Below are 19171 nucleotides of genomic sequence, written 5' to 3'. Positions count from 1 at the left end.
CACTTAAGTAAAATAGAAAAAATACACTTCTCAAGGTTACAGTGAAAAGTAAGTCATTCTGCAATATTTTATTACCAGGAAAAAATGAATTCAGATCTACACCTCATAATAGTCACTAAAGAAACTCCAGGTTAATTAAAGATACATACATATACAAAAGCATACACGCAAACACACACACACACACACATATACCTCAAAACAAAGGAGGCAAAAAGTGAGCTAAGTCTCTGAGAGTCTAAAAACTCGGTAAACCTAGAAGTGACCAAAAAATCACAAAAGATAAAGATTTGACTACATACAAAAATAGTTACACAACTAAAAGGTAAATTAAAAAAATCTGCAGCAAATGACAAGCTAATATGTTTCATTTTTAAAGCTCATACAAATTAAGATTTAAAAAATATCAAGACTTCAATACATATAAGCTGGGAATCTAATTCACAAAAAGAAAAAGCAAATTTTCAAATCAAAGAAATGCAAATTTAAATGAGGCATATTTTTGGTTGTCCCCTAAATTACCAAAATTTAAATACATATAATACCCTATGTTTGAAAGGATGAACCAAACTTGAAACTTTTTTTTTTAATAGAGGTACTGGAGATTGAACCCAGGACCTTGTGCGTGCTAAGCATGAGCTCTACCACTGCGATATATCCTACCCCGACCCAAACCTGAAACTTTTTATTACTAGCAAGTACTTAACAGTCTCTTAGAAAACATTTTAGCGTTATGTCTCAAAAATCATAAAAAATAGACCCAGTAATTCCAATTCTAAGAATAAAGCCTATGAAAATCACCTAAAAAATGAAAAAGATACTTAACACGACCCAAATGGTAAAATATATTCAGTAGAATATTCAAGTCACTCTTAAATAAATCATATAAATTATGTAAGAACCTGGAAAACACTTAAAATTTAAACTAAAAGCCTGCATATCAATTAGGTATACAGTATGATGACAACTATGCAAATGTTTATGGAAAAACACTGGAAAGACAAGCTTAAATTTTTTTCTATTTTCCAAACTTTCTACAAAGTAAGTATGTTAATTCTCTAAATAACTAAGAAAGCAATATTTTTTAATCAATACATTTATGGTCTTGGTTCTTCTAAATCATCGGAGATGACAGTTTCTCTTCACTATGTCTAAAGCAATGAAATACTTAGGATACAAGTATGAAGATGACACTTTATGAAAACAGACCCCCAAGTAAATTGTCCCTTCTATGAAAGAATTTAATGCAAGCAAATCTATTCTTTTTTTTCAATGTATACATATATTTAATTGAAGTATAGTTGATTTACAACTGTCTTAGTTTCTGGGGAACAGCACAGTGATTCACTCATACACATAGATGTACATATTTTTTCATTATAGGTTACTACGTAAAACTGTTAATACTTTCTTGACACAGTAAATATGGAATCAGCAAAAGCTAACTTCTTTAAAGACCCAAGCACACAAATGTTAATCACTTCCATGCGTTTAGCAGACCAACATGAAAAGTATATGTCAAATCCAAAAGAAATCATAGGCATTTTTCCCACTGGAAATAGAACTAAATATCTGAAAACCCTCATGCTGCCCTTTCTGATCATTCAACCCAGCATCCTTGGGGCTGGAGTGTGGAAGTGGGTGGAGATGTGCATGTCCTATGAACCCATGACCCAGCTTTAGCGAGAGCTGGTGAACTGGCGGCCTTCAGCGGCTCCCCTCCCCTCACCTGAACACGGCTATTAGCTCTGGACAAAGCATGAGGGAAGATGAGGTTTCTCTAGGAGAGGCAAACAGTACAACCGGCCTCTGCTTGTGCTCAGCGGTTTAAGGGGCTAGCAGCAAAGTCCCTTACACTGAACTGTGCTCAGAAACAAACACCATCCCACAGGCTCCTGACCTGACAGGGTACACTGCTTGTTGAAGACAGACCAGGCAACTGAGTGTAGGTAGTTCGTGAGACTCAGGAGCACTTAAAAGGAGAAAAAACTCACTCGAGAGAACACACATTGCAGACAACGAGCTATCTCAACACAACAACACTGGTACAGTCTACGCAAGGCACCTGGTATATTACTTGGGATCACACTGCCAGTTGGCAGGAGCCCAAGTACCTGAGTGGCTCTATTTATGACATACAACTGGCTCTGCCCTGGGAAGCAGTGAGAAAAGATAACCCTAAATGTTCTCAACTGTATCCAACACCAACTGTCAACGTATTCTTAGACATAGAACTGGTTAAGCTACAAGCTTTTTTAGCCACATTAGAAGAGGAAAATATTACAGGTTATACACTCACAGAATTCAAAAAGAGAAATATTAGTGAAATTCCAAAATATGAAACAATGCCCTTTTAAATAGTTTATTTTGTTTTCACAAGTGATACATTATCACTGTGAAAATTCTGAAAATGCACACTGGCATTTACACATATGCATTTGTGTGCATGAAGAATATGTACCAAAATGCTGACTGGCTACTGCTTGAGGACTGATGGGCTCTTAAGTGATTTTGTTTTTGCATTTTCTAATTTTTCTCCAATAAACACATATTACTTAAGTGACACTGTGAAAGAAGAGGGAAAAAAAAAAAACTAAAGAAAATTAAATATAAACAAAGGGAAAAGAAAATTCCCATGTTTCCACCACCCAAAAACAGCCACTACTTAGAATTTAATCTTTCAAGTGTTTTTTTCTGTGTATATAGTTTTCTCATAAAAAAGGACTCATATCACACAGTATTTAGTGCTTTTTCACGATCTGTTCTGCTCTTTTCCTTCTCAATAAATACATTTGAAATAGTTACATGGCATTTCACTGTTACACAGACATACAATCATTTATTTACCCAATCCCTTCATGATTAAATGTGTTAGGTTCCAGACCATATAATATAAGGTCTTATAATAGGATATTGTTGGCAAACTCCCTAATGGGCTCCATCTGGCTGAGATTCCTTTTTCTCTAAAATAAAGGCTGGAGAAGGCAAGGACATGGGTGTGTTCAAGGAAAAGGTTAGTCCTGCCTCTGTAAGACAGACTGGCTACTAAAGATAACCACAGTGGGGCCTTGCGGTATTCATCCCTGCAGACACTCCTGTACAGGCCCTTGGTATCCCCTCTTGGCAAAAATGGAGAGAGGCACGTACCTGATGACTTGGGTTGCCGCTCTCCTTCTAACGAGAGCCGCTCTGGTGTCCTGAGGAGGGACCTAATGCCAGGATTTTGATTGATCATATAAAATGGACAAAGCACACCATCTGTTGAAAGCAACATAAGAACTGGAGCAGGAGGAAGAGTCTTCTCATCACCTGTTAGAAAAGAAAACAAAGGTGACAGAAGAGCCAAGTCAGTCGAAGGGCCTGGGCTCAGCAGGGGACAGCTGCCCCAAGCAACAGGCCTCTACTGGACTCATCTCTACAGCAGCTCTGTCGGTCTGCTCTGACCCAGATCTGAACAGCCTTCCACGCAACAGCCCTTCAAAGAAGAGCTGCTGCCATGCTCAGATGGCCACCGTGCCGCCAGCCCGCCACGGCAGCTCCGGCAGTCCTGCGGTGGCGCTGACCCTCCCAGAGCTCTGATTTTTATGTGTGTCCCAGTGTTCGGCTTGTAGGTTTAGTATTCCCATGACCCAGACAGGAGTCTCCAGGAAGTGACTGGTTTAGTAACAACGACAGATTAGACTCTTTGGAAAACATACAGGAGGACATAGGAAAGTGAGTCTAACTACTTTATATTCATTCACAGTTGAACCATAAGCATGTATTATGTCAATAAAGTCTTCCAAGAGAAACAGAGTAAATGACCTAATCAGATCAAGAGCCGGATCAGGGAAAAGGAAAGGAACTTAATGGTGCTTTACAGGGACATCTCTCTAAAATGAAGCATAAAATGAACATAAAGAGCAAAGATACATCTTGTCTCACTTTCGCATTTTGTGGGACTGCAGCCCTGCCCGGCCTCAGCAGGGGAGAAGACAGACCCAGAGCAGGTGCTCAGGCCCCACTGGGAAGCCTGGGCTCGAGGCCCTGATTTTCTAATCCAAGCCATCAAACTAAGTACCGTACACAGCACCTGCCTAGGGTGTTGTTCCCTTGGGAGGCACTGGGGAAACTGGAAGGGGCAAAGAAACAAAGCTATGAAATCTGGTTCTGTATTTCAGTCACCTTCTAAAGCACACACAGACGCGCACACGCACGCGCACGCACACACGGTATCTGACCTTGATCACCTCAACGAATATCCATACAAATTAGACGAGTGCTGTCACAATGCACTGCATCTCACTCTTCAAGTAGAAACGTGTTACAAGTTAAAAGTGTACCACAGACCCGATTCTGTCACGAAAATACAGAGCTGGATTCCCAAACTAACCTCGACGGGAAGAAGACCGTTTCTGCACTGAGCGACGTCAGGCTGTACTTACTGATGGGGATTTCCACTTGGTTAGTATAATCTATGGCAACTCCCATGGGCAAGGAATCATCACTCTTGTCTGTCACAGGCAGCTCAGCTCGACTAGAATCCTCCAGTAGCCAAGATTCCCAGTTGTTCTGGAAAAAAGGACCAAGAAGAAAATGCCGTACTGGTTAGCGCTTTCCCTGGCACTGCTCAAATGGGAGAGAAGAAAAAGGACAATTCACTTGGTTTAGTTATGTGCTGCCTGAGACTCTGAAATCTGGAAAGAGCCTAAAAGCTATGAGTCCCCCAGCAGGCGAGGGGTTACTTTCCCAAATCAACCTCTCCGTCTGTTCCCGGTGTACAAAGTTCCTGCCTTGTGAATGAACCACCACCATCGTGAACACTTTCTGAAGTACCGTCCACCACAACCAGGTAGATTCCTGAACACAGTGGGTAATTCTAACAGCTGCACTCGGCTGGTCAGTACCTGTTCCTAGAAATCCAGGCTGGGGACAAGGAACTACAGGTGATCTCTACTGCAGTCCTGAGCAGATCTTATACACTGGCCAGATGCCCTGTGCTCACCTGTCCACAGAGACAGAAGGTAACCTAGACCCCCGAGTCAGTCCCTTACACTGGTCAATCTTCCTGCCACTGGATTCCTTGAGAAACCACCATGTCTTTCCAATAAACTCCCCCTTTGCTCAAATTTGCTTGAGTGATATTTGTTCCTTGCAACAAATGATTCCTGATTTTTAAAAATCATGGACATTTTGTCCAACTTTTAACGTTGACCAAATCTGAGCAGCATGAATCAAAGGGGAATAGAGCTCAATGAGAAACAGAAGAACAAAAAGCAGATCAGAAAAGTGAACATAATTGCACTCCAATGACTTAGCTATGGATAAACAATAGTCACATTCATAACATAAGCAAAATTGATTCCAACTTTGAAAAATAATATATAGACAAAATAAAGAAGGCCTGCTAATCACTACAGAATTCAAATAATATCAGTCTTGATTTTGCAGAAGACAAGACACAGATGAAGGCAGGAGTAAGGGGAGGTATGTGAAAGGCAAGGGGGCTGCCAAGATGCTCTTCTCTCAGAGTGGAAGATGAGGAGATACACTATATAGTTATACCATAAGAAATGAAGGTAAAAATTATTACTTGGTTGGCTCAAAGGTAACCAATAGAAGAAGAAACTAAAACACCCCTATAACCCTACTGAGAGGCGGGGGGAATGGTTTGAAGGCCACATATGAGCTAAATCCTCATTTGCCACCAGGGCCAATAAAGTGTAAAATTAATCATTGACAACTAGTCACACAGCAGATTATTTTTGAGGGATAGGGAGGTAACCATTGAAAGAGAAAGTTTACATGTTAAAAATGGTCCCCTTTAGAGAAACAGGACAGATCAGGACAGGATGAGCAGTAATGATTTTTCACTTAAAAGCCCTTTTTCATTATTTGATTTTTTCAACCATGAATGTAAATTATTTTGGTAGAAAGCAGAAATAGAAGTATATTTTTAATGTGTGAATACATAAAATATTTTTGCTACTAGGAAATTACTACTGAAGTTAATCCAAGATCAGCATATCACACTGCTGACATCCGGCCTGTGACCCCAAAGTCACCTCTCCAGGACCTGATAAGAGCTATGCACTGACGGTGGGCCACCTTGCCGCCCAGAGAATGGATAAATGTTGTCTGATTGAAAAGGTATATGTAACTGTGCACGGGGTGCACAAAATATCTTTAAACTCAAAATATCTTTAAACTTGAAAAAGAAAAATTTCTGACTGAGGACTTCAAAGAAATGGTCAGAATTCAGATGTATTTTGTAAGTAGGCCAGACATTACCTTTTAACAGATGTGAGATATGAGAGAAATAGAGTCAGGGATGGCACCATAATTTTTGCTTAAGCAATTGATTGAATGGAGATTAACCTACAAAGGGAAAAACTTGGAGGGGCAAGTACTGGGAGAAAAAGGAGTTCAGTTACGGACATTATTAGTTTAAGACGCCTCTTCAAGGAGTGGTCACTTAAACATTTATATTTGATAGAAAAATACTCCTGGAATAAACTCCACTTGCTCACTGCACACGATTCTTTCATTTAGTATCCTATTTAATGTAGTGATATTTAATTTGGGATTTCAGATTCAGTGTTCCTAAATACAGATATCACCTTATCTGTATTTAATGGGTCCATAAATTGTTTCCTTTTCCCTAGTTCACTATTTAGGGTATACCAAGGCACCAGTCCAACATCACAGGAGACTTCTGGAGTCTAACTGGGTATTCAAGTTGGCAGAGTGGCTGTCCCAGCAGCTGTATTCAAGGATCCAAGCTCCTTCTAGCTTGTGACTGCACAAGCCAGTACTTTGGTCCTTTGCATCCATGTGACAAAGGGAAAAGCAAATGGAGGAGGCCTATAGCTTCACAGGCCAGGCCTAGAATTAGCACGGAAACTTCTGATCCCATTGCAATAGGTGGAACTCAATCCATGTGGCCACACCTAACACCAAGACGGCAGCAGAAAAATAGTTTATCATTTTAATGTTCAGAAGTAAAAGAAATTTTAGGTCATTATCCTGGTTTTCTTAGCAATAAAAAAAAAAAAATCTTTGAAGTTGGCAGACTTCTGATCCACTTGGTTTTGATTAGTTTAATATGTAACTGACCCACATTCAAAGCTCTCTGCATTCCTCTCTCACAATCCTTTACAAAGTGCAGCAAAAGTGCTAAATTTGGCTCACATTGTACATCAAACACTGTGCTGATTGGTCATCTGTTGCTCATTAACTCTTCATTCTCTCTTGTTCTGTAAGCACAGCTCTAGGTTTTCATGTTTGTCTCTGCCACCATTTCTGAGTAGTCTGCAACTGCAGCTTTGAGATTCTCTTTGACGTGAATTATTTCAAACAGTGATTTTATATACATGTATATACATTTACCAGTATTTCCATTTTGTTTTGTTTAAAATTGTATTATCATCCAGCTTTATCACGGTATCATAAACCGTGCAATGTCTTTTCTATATTTGACTTGGTACAATCAATTTTTCAAAATGTCTTGTGGCTTCTGGAAAGAAATGTTTATTCTTGATGTACAGCCAAATTTACTACAACCATTAACTGGCCTTTACTAATTATATAACTGAAGAAAGAAAGAAAGGAAGAAAAGTTTCCCTCTCACTGTGCCTCCTGCGGAGTCACTCTGCGTAGCCTACCCCAGCTCAGGGCGGCCACACCCGGACCCCCTCAGCCCACTTCTGGCCTGCGAGGAGGACAAAGCAGAAGAAGGGAGACTGGTGCTTAGACACACAGGTGCTTTTAGCTTTCTGGTAGTTTTGCAAAGTCAAACAGGAAGTATTTCTGATGAGTCTCAATTTGGTTTGATTTGCATGTCTCTCATCTATAGTCACGGATGGGTTATAGTCAACTTAACAGAAAAGGCAGGTTTTAAGTAACAGGAAGAAAACAAAGATGGTTAAACAGAACAAAGCAGAAAAAACCCCCTAGGCATACAGCCAGGTATACCTAGGTACACATCCAGCAGGAAAAACCTCCCAGGTAAACATCCAGGTGTACCCACTCCTACTGGAAGCTGATTACTAGTATGTATCCACACACGTGGATGCAACCACACACAGAAGGGCTTTTTATGACACTGAAGGAACTGCTAAATCTGACACCCATGTTTGTCCAATGCAATACCCAAGCCATTTGGCCCAAGGCTCTGTGTCATTTAAGCTTTGCTCTTATCCAGAAACTCATTAAAAGGGATGTGACTTCATCTAAAGCTTAACCTCATAGTTAACTCCCTCCAAAATCTTCCTCAGAGAAGCATCACATAAAAGGGACAAAAGCGAGACATTTACCTGGCTGCTTTGTCGAGCAAGGATACTAACTTCTGTTGAAGCCGCAGATGCTGCCAGCACTAAATCCCTTCAAAGAATAAAATCAGAAGACCATTAAATTCAAACAGCAACAGTTCCACCTTGACTTAAGTCAGTGGTAACATCTACAAGGATTTCCTCGAAATGTCAAGGAGGAAGTCAAGGTTTTCTACATGGTTGAGGAAAGGTAAGAAGATTTTCAATGTAAAGCTTTACTTTTTAGTTCATAGGCTAAAGCCCTGAGACTCAGCCAACTGCCTACCTAAGACAAAGGAGAGAAACAACAGAATCAAGGCAGAATTCCCAATAAATGTGCTGCCCTGTAGAGAGGATAACATAGTTTGAGGACAGAAGCTTTGCTTCAAGTAATTTATCTTTCAAAGAGACACTTCTGCTCAGAGGAAAACTTTTAATATGTTCCTTACATATCAGTACTTTAAGTCATCACTGGTATTATTGGAAAAACTGGATTTTTAAGTTGAGTATATATTTGAGCTAAATAATTCAAGATTGGGGAAACAGAGGCAGTAGTCAGAAAGGCATTATCCAGCATCAGCTGAAAATATGTTCAGGGCATCTCCATCCTCTATTTTCCTCTTACTGAGAGGAAACAGAACAGAACAAGCAGGACAAAGTGACTCAGGTGTGAGCTGACGGTGAGGGCAGAAACCCCGTCCCTGGGTACGCGCTCACCACTCCTCAACGTAGCTGAGGTAGTAATGATGCTGCCTCTCTGTACAGCTGCCGTAGCAGGGCTCCATGAAGTTCACAAACACCTCTGGGTGCTTTTCTTCTTTTTTCTACAATGAACAGAATGAGAGAAAAAAAAATCTCATGGACAATTTTTCTTTAATCCTACACAGTTAAGGATCTCAAAAAATTAAATCATTTTAAGTTTTATGAGAAAATTCATGTCAAAATCTATGTCCAAATATACAGACATGATACAAAGGCAGCAGTGAGCAGCACAAAGAATAGAAACATTGGTCGCTGACCAAACTGAATTCAAACTTTTCTGTCACTTCATACGGACAGATTACTCAACGTCTGTTTTCCCACATGCATGACGGACCTTAAAACCTCCATCGAAGGCTGTTGTGTGACATGAATGGACATAAGTGAGGCGTCTAGCCCAGCACTTCGGACATAAGCAGGAGTCAGCAAATGCTAGTATTAATTTATTATCCCTGGGAACAGAAAACCTTAATGACATCTTGAAATAGCATCTTAATTTGGTTGGAATTTTAAAAATATGTTTATTATCTGGAATCCAAAAGAGTTAGTAAAAACAAGGTACGTTTTTTCATCTCAGATTGGCAAAGATGAAAATGGTAGCACTGCATACTGACACACCTGTTGGGTGACTGGCAGTCCCACTGGGGGTAGGAGTATAAACGGATACAACTTTTCTGAAAGATACTTTGGCAATGTTTTCAAAAGCCTATCAAGAAAGCATATACTGCTTGATATAGCAAATTCAATTCTAGGTATTAATTCTAAAAAAACCCCATAACTCCACAAAATGTACATTAAGGTACGTAAGCATTCTTTAAAATAGGGAAAAGCTGAAAACACGCTGAGTAACCACCAGGAGAGGAAGCGCTAAATAAACTGACTGTCCAAAAGCAAAATTCAGATTTTATTGACATAGAAAGATGCCTGCAATTTACTCAGTAAAACAAGGCTGCAAAACAGAATGACTAGTGCAACTCCCACTTTTGTTATATTTAAACATTTATGTATGTATTCAGCATGTTCCTAGACTTTGAAGGCTAGCAGGATTTGGAAATGGAAGTCCTGTCTCACCTGCTATTTTTTTTTTTACTGCGACTGCAATTTAGTAAGACGCTGTGGACCTTATTATTCATGTCCATCCTTCTTCATTGTCAAAATGACTCACTCCCTCACTTAAATGGCTCTTCCTCAGAGGCCTTCCTTGACCATCTAACCTAAGCGGCACCGCAGTCATCCTCCGCCCCTCAGCACTCCTCGATCCAACACTTGTCTGTGGACTAGCATTCAAATGCAACACCCACAAAAGCCAGGACTTTGCCTTGGTCACAGCTGTATTCTCAGCTCTAAACCACACTGTGTGGGCAATCAATAAATATCTGACAAATAAATAAGTCAACAAAATTTAAAAATCAAAGTATTTTCTTGCTTTTCTAAAATGTCTTTATCAGGTTAACATCTACCATGACTCACAGTTCACAGCTTGAGCAAAGGTAAGTTTTATGACTTTTTTCACCCTGTGACTCAATAGAAGAACATGCTCTAAGTGGACACCGTAATTTGGTCCCCAGGCCCATGGTGCAGCATTAAAATCTTACACCTCGAGTTGCACCACCACTGACATACGGAAAGGAAACTGAAGGCATCCCTTTCATACACATACCGGGAGCAGAGCCATCACCACATCTGGGGAAGTTTCCAAGGTTCCGTCTGCAGCAGCATATACTATTGTGAATTCGTATGTACCGATCCACAGCACATCCAGAACTGAAAGACACACATTCTAGTAAAGCATCTTGTGTTTAGATTAACCTCAGTATATTATAAAATTAACACCTCCTGGATAAAAAACCCAACTGCTATGGCTTTAACAAAGGTCCAGATTTCACTGACTAAATATAATTCACAAAGACTCAAGAAGCCCAAATTTATCCCAAAGTGGTATTTTTTTTTTCTGATGGATTACAATCAAGGCAAATTATGAAGAATTCTAAAAAACTAGGATCCACATTTAATGGCATTTACCCAGAGACGTAGACATCTACCAGAGGATTATTGTTACAGTGACTTAATTAGCTAAGAGAAATAATGAGTTTTCATACATCAACACTGCCTTGAGCAGGTATACAGTTACATCACATGATCTGAAATTTTAGCAATACAGACAGCAGCACCTCGTTAGAGGTCAGCCCAGTAAGAATCAGATGTGTTACCTCTGACGGGATGATCTGACTCATAAAATGGAGGACAGGGAATGACTTTTTTTTCCTGCAAAGTCTGAAATAGAGATTTGAAAAGAAGTGTCAGATATAACAAACCGCAAAACAACGAGACTGCCAAATACAGTATGTTCCCCTAGAAGCCACCTAAGTCTCATGTCTCCAGCCAGGAGAAGATGAACACAGAGAAGAGGGGATGCCTACTTCTAGAACCCCATCCTACAGAAATGCTCACATGAACGTGATTGGATGTAGGTATGAGGATGCTCAACGCAATACCATTTATAGTGGCAAAACCACTCTTACTGATGCAGATAACCATCAGTAATGCATGGATAAGTCAATTACAGCACATTTAACAGTGGACTACCACGCAGCCATTCAAAAGAATGAAGTAGCTCTAAGCGTAATGAGATGGAAAAAAGACTTCAATATACTATTAAGATATTTTTTAAAAAGGCAAACAGTAAAATTAAACCAACTGTATTATCTTCTTATGCCCTAAAAGAATATGTGCCAAATTTCACATTACAAGTTTTTGTGGTAACAAAAAAGAAATAAACCTTTAACCTGACACCTATTCCACCACATTCACACTCTGCAGCCCCTCTGAGAACAGGAGGAACGCACAACAACACAGGCTTTGACGTTGCCTGTGAACCGATTCTTCCCACCCAGGCTTGACTGGACATACATGTATTCTCTGTCAATTTACACTGAAGAATATTCATGAGTGTTATTGCTGGAAGCCCACAGTGAGAGGACAACAGAGTGGACATGCAACAACTCTACCCCACATTCACACGGGTACTGACAAATTTGTTGCAATCAGTGCGAGTTACATTTTAATAGGAAAAAAACATCAAAAATACTCCCAAACCACCTCCAAAACAGTAGGCAACTTAATTTAAAAAGTTCTGAAGTCCAAGGGAAGACTTACAGGAAGATACTGGACCACAGTTCCATTCTGTTTTCCCACTGCCAGCTGCTTTCCCTTGGGGCTCCAGCAAACTGAGTAAAGAGAATGCCACCAGTTAAAAACTAAAGAAAATGGAGCAAATCAATGAGATCTGCACCAAAACACCTACATAATCACTACCTCTTAGTCCTCTGTCAGCCCATGAAAGACTGTGGGATCATCCTTACTAGGCAAAGTAAAAGAAGAAAAATCATTTTGATAATTAAGCCAATTGTGATTTATCACTGGGCCACTGAATCAGCTACTAAAAATGCTTTTTCAAAGGAGTATTGCCCAGGAAGCTGTAAAGTATAAAAACTCTGTAGTCTCTAAATACAAGAACAAAGTTTTCAAATATCAAGAAATCATTCTCTTGCTCCTATTTGATGTTTTCTAACGCTTTTCTGCTGAAGATACAAATGTCTGTTTCAGAGTACGAGCTTTTCAGATCGAAACAATTATTTTCAAAAACACACTTCTAAACCAGCTATACCAAAATATTTTTCTTCAGAAAACCTAAGAACATTCAAATTAAATTATGTATGCTGTTTGGTATCAAGGACATTAACTATGGAAATACTCTTTCCACTTCTGCCAAAAAACAACAAATACAACAAAAAACCCAAATTTTTTTTCCAGAAATTAATTTTTAAATAGATTACCGTTAGTATATGTTACAGAGTAGAAGACTTTATTACCCACCAGACGTTACTCCCACTGTGGAAGGAAGAGTCGCACACACTTTCACTGTCTCTGTGACTTGGAGGACAGCAATGCTGCCATCAGCCAGACAAACTGCCACCATGGAGGAAACAGTAGGGTTCCACTTCATATCGATCACCATGCCCCCTGCATCTTTCAAAAGCTTATGATAGGCAAATGGGCGTTTCTGCTGCTTAGCCTTTTAAAACAAATGCCCAGAAACCAAAACAAATAAATTAATGAAGAGACATTCAATAGTCAAAGAAAATTCTGGAATATGCAAGTTTTCTCAAATTACAGTTCACTTTTCTCTGTGACCATGAAAAAATATGTAGCTGTACGTGACAACCTATTTGTTACAATTTTAAAACAACTTTGAAAATGGCCATTATTTTAGCGTGCTAGGAGGGACTCCTAACACGTGCACACACAAATGCAAAATAACCAATAAAGAGCAGACACTGAATTAACATCTGGGCTCTGATTCTTAGCAGTGCTGCGCCCTTGAATTTTAGAGTGCTCTCACCTTAAACTATTGTACTTATTTTAATTGGTAGGCAGAAGCCTCAAAAGGCTTCAAATTTCCAAAACAGCCTCATTAAAAGAAGCTTCTTTTACTTCTTCTACTTGTGGTAGAAGGCTAACAAAAGATTAATGATATAAAAGGTACCAAAAGCAAACAAACCAAAAAAACCCCCAAGCAGTGCTGGGCCCCTGAACAGGTACTAAAACTCTCTGGGCCCGTTCCTCCGGCAGGGAGATGAAGAAGACAGCACCCACGGTGCAAGGCCATGCGAGGCAGGCCTGACAGGAACAAGACACGGAAGGCGCAGCACAGGGCCTGGCACACAGCCAGCACACACACGCGCCACCATTGACTATTAGCTTTACCAAACGGCCCGGGATGGAGGAACACTGCGTTAGGAGGCCAGAGACCCAGGATGTGAGAGCTTCGGACAGTATCTATTAACTCTACCGTCTCGGGCAAGTCACCTAAGGATCCCTGGACCTTGGCTGTCTCACATGTAAATGAGAAATGAAAACACCTTGGGGCAGGTGGTGTCACGAAATAATTTCTTTCTTCTTTGGGTGGGAGGGATAATTAGGTTTTTATTTATTCATTATTTAAATGGAGGTAGTAGGGATTGAACCCAGGACCTCGTGCCTGCTAAGCATGCACTCTACCAATGAGCTGTCTTCCCTCCTGAAATGACTTCTTGAAGTCACTTCTATCTCAAAAGATCTATGATTCTATAATTAAGAACGTTTTAAAAACCCATATTTTAATCTAGAAAAAACTCAAAGGTCAACCAAGAACTTCTAGGCTATGATTCGATCCTTAGGTCCCATGTTGACCTTAGGTCCCTACAGTTTCCCGGCAGCTTACCTCATTTGAGAATGTGCGAACATCAAAAAAAGCAATAATGGAACCATATTCACTGGACATCATGCACACGGAAAGTGTGAGGTTATCACAGCTCAGGGCCAGATGGTGTATCGGGAATTTCATAGGAACTAGCAAGCTTTGAACTTTATCAACTACGAAAACATAAAAAAACACAAAGCAGAAAATGGAATGTTCTAAGCAGAAGCCACAACCCCTCTATTCAGGTCTATGTGAAATAATTTTCGCATCTACACAAACATACGCACACAGCCTGCTACCTAGCTGTGCAGATAAATCTTAGCTGTCTGACAGATGAGCAACAATGCACTAAGTATCCCGGGGGCCCTTCCTCACGTGACCTGGAGACACTACCTGCAGCTGTCGCCCTTGTTGAAAATACTCTCCTGTCCTGTATTTTTGCAACAATGCTCCAAACAGTACACATTCCCATTTGTTTGGATGGTGCTGCTGTGTCAACTAAAGAGCCGAGCAACAAAACTCTTTTCCTGGAGAGTCAGAAACCAAGTTTAACTGAGCAAAAATTTTAAAAAGCAGGGCAAACTGTTCCTCTCTCTGAGCTCAGAGGGGAACTTCATCAAAAGAGAAATACAAAGGACCAAAGAGAACACCCAGAAAGGCTTCCCACAGCCCACCTAGAACTTATTCTCAAGGAATTGATCCCAGGGCTAACAGCAGTTGTAATTTTAGTACCAGGATGATTCCTTGGGAAGCAAACTGCGTTAGCAAACTTCACTACACTCCTCTATTAGGCAAAATAAATCAAGTAACTTACCTATCTTATTGGGATCATCTCCAGGTTTATTTTGAATAAGAAGATTTTTAGTAGGGAAAATCTGCAACCCACTGGCTCCACCAGCAAAGACCAGGCCATATTTGTTGGACACGGCAAGCAGACTCGAGCGTTCCTTGGGCAGCTCCTCAGGGGGGTCAAAGATTCTCACCTTTTTCAGCGCTCTAAACTGAAAATCCTGTGGGGAGGGGTCAAAACAAGGGGATTCAGGAACAACAGGAAATTAAATCACACGTCACTATATTCCAGTACACCCAATTCCAGTACAATAAAGTGTTGATATATTACCCTGGGTCTCAGGATTCTGGGGCTCAGTCGTTTTAAAGCTTCTTATGGTATCACGGTACCTGGCATAGAGCTTATTAGTATTGACTGCATAAAACAAATTTAAAAAAATTCTTTCATGAAGCCTTCCTTGACTAATCCAGTGAACACTAATCTTTTCCTTTTCTGAATTCCTAAATTATTGTCTGAACCACCACACAAGCTGCACTTTATTATTTATAATCTTGTCCTATTTCAAGGTATGTATTGTCTTATGATCCAAAGTAGTGCTTAATAATTTGTTGGTAAATATTGAAAACACCCCCAACTACCCGGTAAGCTCAAACTAGTGCAGTATGCAACAAATATACATGGAAACAATGACCACCGAATGATAACAAAGTCTCAAGAACTAGCGTACCTGTTATCAAATGCTAAACAAAACTCCCATCACAGAAAAGGGCACATATGATCAATCTCTCAGTGTTCAAGACCTATAAACATACCTAGATGCTGCGAGGACATCTAAAATCAAGTACAAACCCCTTAATACAGGCTGTAAGGCCAGCACGGCTTGACCCGTCCACCCCTAGAGTCTCACCTCCAGACACTGGGCTTCCCTCCCACAACTGCGTCAGCCACATCCAGGGCCACCTCCACTTTTCATTTCCTTCCATTTTCATTCTCCTTAGTACCTGAGGGTCTGAGAGCCTTCCCCAACCTCCTGTCAATGCCTGACTTATCTAGTCTTTCATCAATTTATCTATATGCTTTCAAAGAATTTTCAGTGTTACCATTTCTTGGTGAAAAGAGTTCTGTAAGTTTGCAATCATTATGTTAAATTGTATTATACGTGGCTTGTTTTTTTCCTTCAGTTCTAAACCTATCTTTAGGTCAAGGTTTTGGTGAAAAAAATATGTGGTTATACTCCAAAAGTGTAAAAGCCAGACAGCCTTTCTCAGCCTTCATTTTACATTCATGGTGTTTCATACAGGATCCTTAACACCCCACAAACTAATTTCCTTGGATTCGATGTTTAATACATATTTGCTAAAAGATTAACTGAAATACTCTTAATTCCAACTCAGTACAGTGACCAGAAATCCATAGTTTTCCAGGTGAGACCATACAATTTTCAATCTTTTTTATTAATTCTCATCCTGATAATCCCAAATATCCTACGGGGGTCTTGTAATCAGTAACTCAGAGGGAGACTATCATCTTCTAAGTCTATGGTTCTAAAACCTTTTTTCCTTCTGCTCCAGCACACCCGAGGAATACGGCACACACTCACTAGGTGGCTGGCCCTTGGCGTGATTAAGAAGAAATAAGGAACTACTACTGTCAATATGGTATGGATTACTACTCCCTAAATGCATTTCAGTGACCTGCTGTTCAAATGCCTAAAAGCTTCCTACACCTTATTCCCTTTCAGGTGTTTATAACCATCATTTGGATCACCTGGCTCTCTCAAGTTTCCTGACTTCAGGCTGATTTCCAATACCAAAAACAGTCCTCTGACTCTAGTTAACGAAAGCTTTGTGAGATAAGTGATGAACCCTGGCTCTGCATTAGGCAAACCTGGGCCACCTTAAATAAGTACTAGTACACTGAGAGTAAAGAGAGGGTCTTAACACCAGCACCCCAATGTTCATAGCAGCACTATTTACAACAGCCAAGTCATGGAAACAGCCTAAATGTCCATCGACATATGACTGGATAAAGAAGTTGTGGTATATTTATACAATGGAATACTATTCAGCCATAAAATCACAACATAATGCCATTTGCAGCAATACGGATGTCCCTGGAGAATGTCATTCTAAGTGAAGCGAGCCAGAAAAAGAAAAAATACCATATGATATCACTCATATGTGGAATCTAAAAAAAAAAAAAAAAGAAGACAAATGAACTTAAATATAAAACAGAAACAGACTCATAGACATAGAATACAAACTTGTGGTTGCCGGGGGATGGGGGTGGGAAGGGATAGACTGGGAGTTCGAAATTTGTAGATACTGACAGGTATATATAGAATAAATAAACAAGTTTATACTGTATAGCACAGGGAAATAAATACAAGATCTTGTGGTAGCTCACGGTGAAAAAGAATGTGAAAATGAACATATGTATATTCATGTATGGCTGAAAAATTGTGCTCTACACCAGGAATTGACACAATATTGTAAACTGACTATAACTCAATAAAATTTTAAAATTAAAAAAAAAGAGGGTCTTAAAAACAACAACAAAAACACCTGGATTTCAGTCCGCTTGTCAGATGTAGCTTTGGGTAAGTTACTTTCCGAGCCTCGATTTGTTCCTCTACAGTAACACTACTTCGTAAGGTTGCTATAGTAATTATCAGTGCCTGACACAGAGCATACGCTGAAGAAACAGTAATTACTATCACTACTCCGACCACCACATTAAAGTAGCTAGGGTAACTCAAGAGACTCTCACAAGACCAACAAAGGACGGGGAAACTGCATTCTGTGGGGCTTTCACGCCGGCGGCAAGACAGAGCGCTCCAGGACGCGTAGGTGAAAACTCTGAAAGCGGCAAACTGTTCGAGGAAGCGGGGGGTGGGGCGGCCGGCACCCGCGCTCCGCAGTTCAGCGGGGCTCCAAGGCAACGCCAGAACTAAGAAGGGAGGGAGGCCCTGGCCAGTGTCTGACCTTCATCTCCCGCTCGGGGATCACGGCATCCATCTCGTCTCCCATCGCGCCGCCCTCAGTTGGTCAAAGCAGCCACCGCTGCCGCCCGCGGCCTTGCCGACACAGCCCAGGCCTCTCCCAGGCCAACTTCCTTCCCTCAGCGCTAGCGGCGCTCAGAAAATCCCTCACTTCCGGCGCGGGTTGGTGACGCCACACACCTCGCTCGGCGGTGTTGTCTGCGAAGGCTGAGGGACCATCTGAAGCCGAGCGCCTTCCTGGCCGCCGCTTGCCATTGGCCGGACCGAGTAGGGGGCGTGGCCGCGGGGCTCGTGCTCCTTCGCCCAGGAGCGTCCAGGTGCCATCGCCGGGATTCCACCGGAACCGGCTTGCTTCGTGTTGGTCACACTCACTGGGCGATTCATGCCCGTGCCCTCCTCGCTCGTTTTGTTAGATTTCACAGTAATCCTCGGATGTAGGTGGTTATTAACAGTTCCGATTTCAGAGAAGTTAGGAACTGGACAAATATTTCCAAGGGGCAGCTCCTGGGAGTCTTTGGAGGGGGAGTGTGGAGGAAAAAAATTCAGAAATTTGGTGACGTGGGGCTTCGCCACGGAGACCCTTGTGTGTCTACCCACGAAGGTCGAAAGAGGGGGTTAAAGGGCACCAAGATCAGCTTTGCTTACTCCTGGAAAGGTAATCATTTCCAGAGCAAGAGCCTGGAGACTTAGCAAAACGCTTTAGATCTGTTACTTAATCCTGGTCACTTAAGGGTTATTAGTGCCATTTGATGAATGAGGTAACTGGAAGCACAGAGAAGTTAAGCAAATTTCACAATGCCCTTCAGTCAGAAAGTGGTGAAGGCAGGATTAGAATTCAGTTTGTCTGAATATACTAATTGATGGCTATTACACAGTCCTAGGTAAAGATTTTTGTAGTGGAATTATAAATGCTCTCAGACAAGAGGTTCTTAGCTTGGAGCCCATGAGTCAGCTCCAGGGGAATTTGGGGGGCATATTCTGCCACTTACTATTTGGTTTTCAGCCAACTGATCATCTGCAAGCCTGCTTCTCTTTTATCAAACAAAGATGACATAATAGAACCTTATTCGTGGGGCCACTGTGAAGAGTAA

General features: G+C 40.9%; 1 protein-coding gene across 3 annotated transcripts in view; it reads right to left on the bottom strand.

Moving 5' to 3' along the window:
• Nucleotides 1-18221, bottom strand: part of NUP214 (nucleoporin 214) — a 90813-nt gene extending 72592 nt beyond the window's left edge. For 2 of the 3 annotated variants that reach the window (XM_032478678.1, XM_014556926.2), the window contains exons 1-11: nt 18064-18220; nt 15104-15299; nt 14311-14462; nt 12924-13122; nt 12204-12274; nt 11258-11321; nt 10708-10811; nt 9006-9112; nt 8295-8361; nt 4425-4551; nt 3148-3309 (exon numbers count right to left, since the gene is read on the bottom strand). In XM_032478678.1, the coding sequence (XP_032334569.1) occupies nt 3148-3309; nt 4425-4551; nt 8295-8361; nt 9006-9112; nt 10708-10811; nt 11258-11321; nt 12204-12274; nt 12924-13122; nt 14311-14462; nt 15104-15299; nt 18064-18108 (1294 nt within the window). In that variant the 5' untranslated portion in view covers nt 18109-18220. Of the gene's footprint in view, nt 1-3147; nt 3310-4424; nt 4552-8294; nt 8362-9005; nt 9113-10707; nt 10812-11257; nt 11322-12203; nt 12275-12923; nt 13123-14310; nt 14463-15103; nt 15300-18063 lie in introns of all 3 variants that reach the window. The other variant, XM_032478679.1, reaches the window with a different exon arrangement.
• Nucleotides 18222-19171: the final 950 nt, after the last annotated feature.

Source organism: Camelus ferus, chromosome 4 (genome assembly GCF_009834535.1).
Source record: "Camelus ferus isolate YT-003-E chromosome 4, BCGSAC_Cfer_1.0, whole genome shotgun sequence".
Taxonomy (NCBI): Eukaryota; Metazoa; Chordata; class Mammalia; order Artiodactyla; family Camelidae; genus Camelus; species Camelus ferus.
Note: the sequence above shows the minus strand (reverse complement) of the source record. Positions and strands in the feature narration are given on the sequence as shown.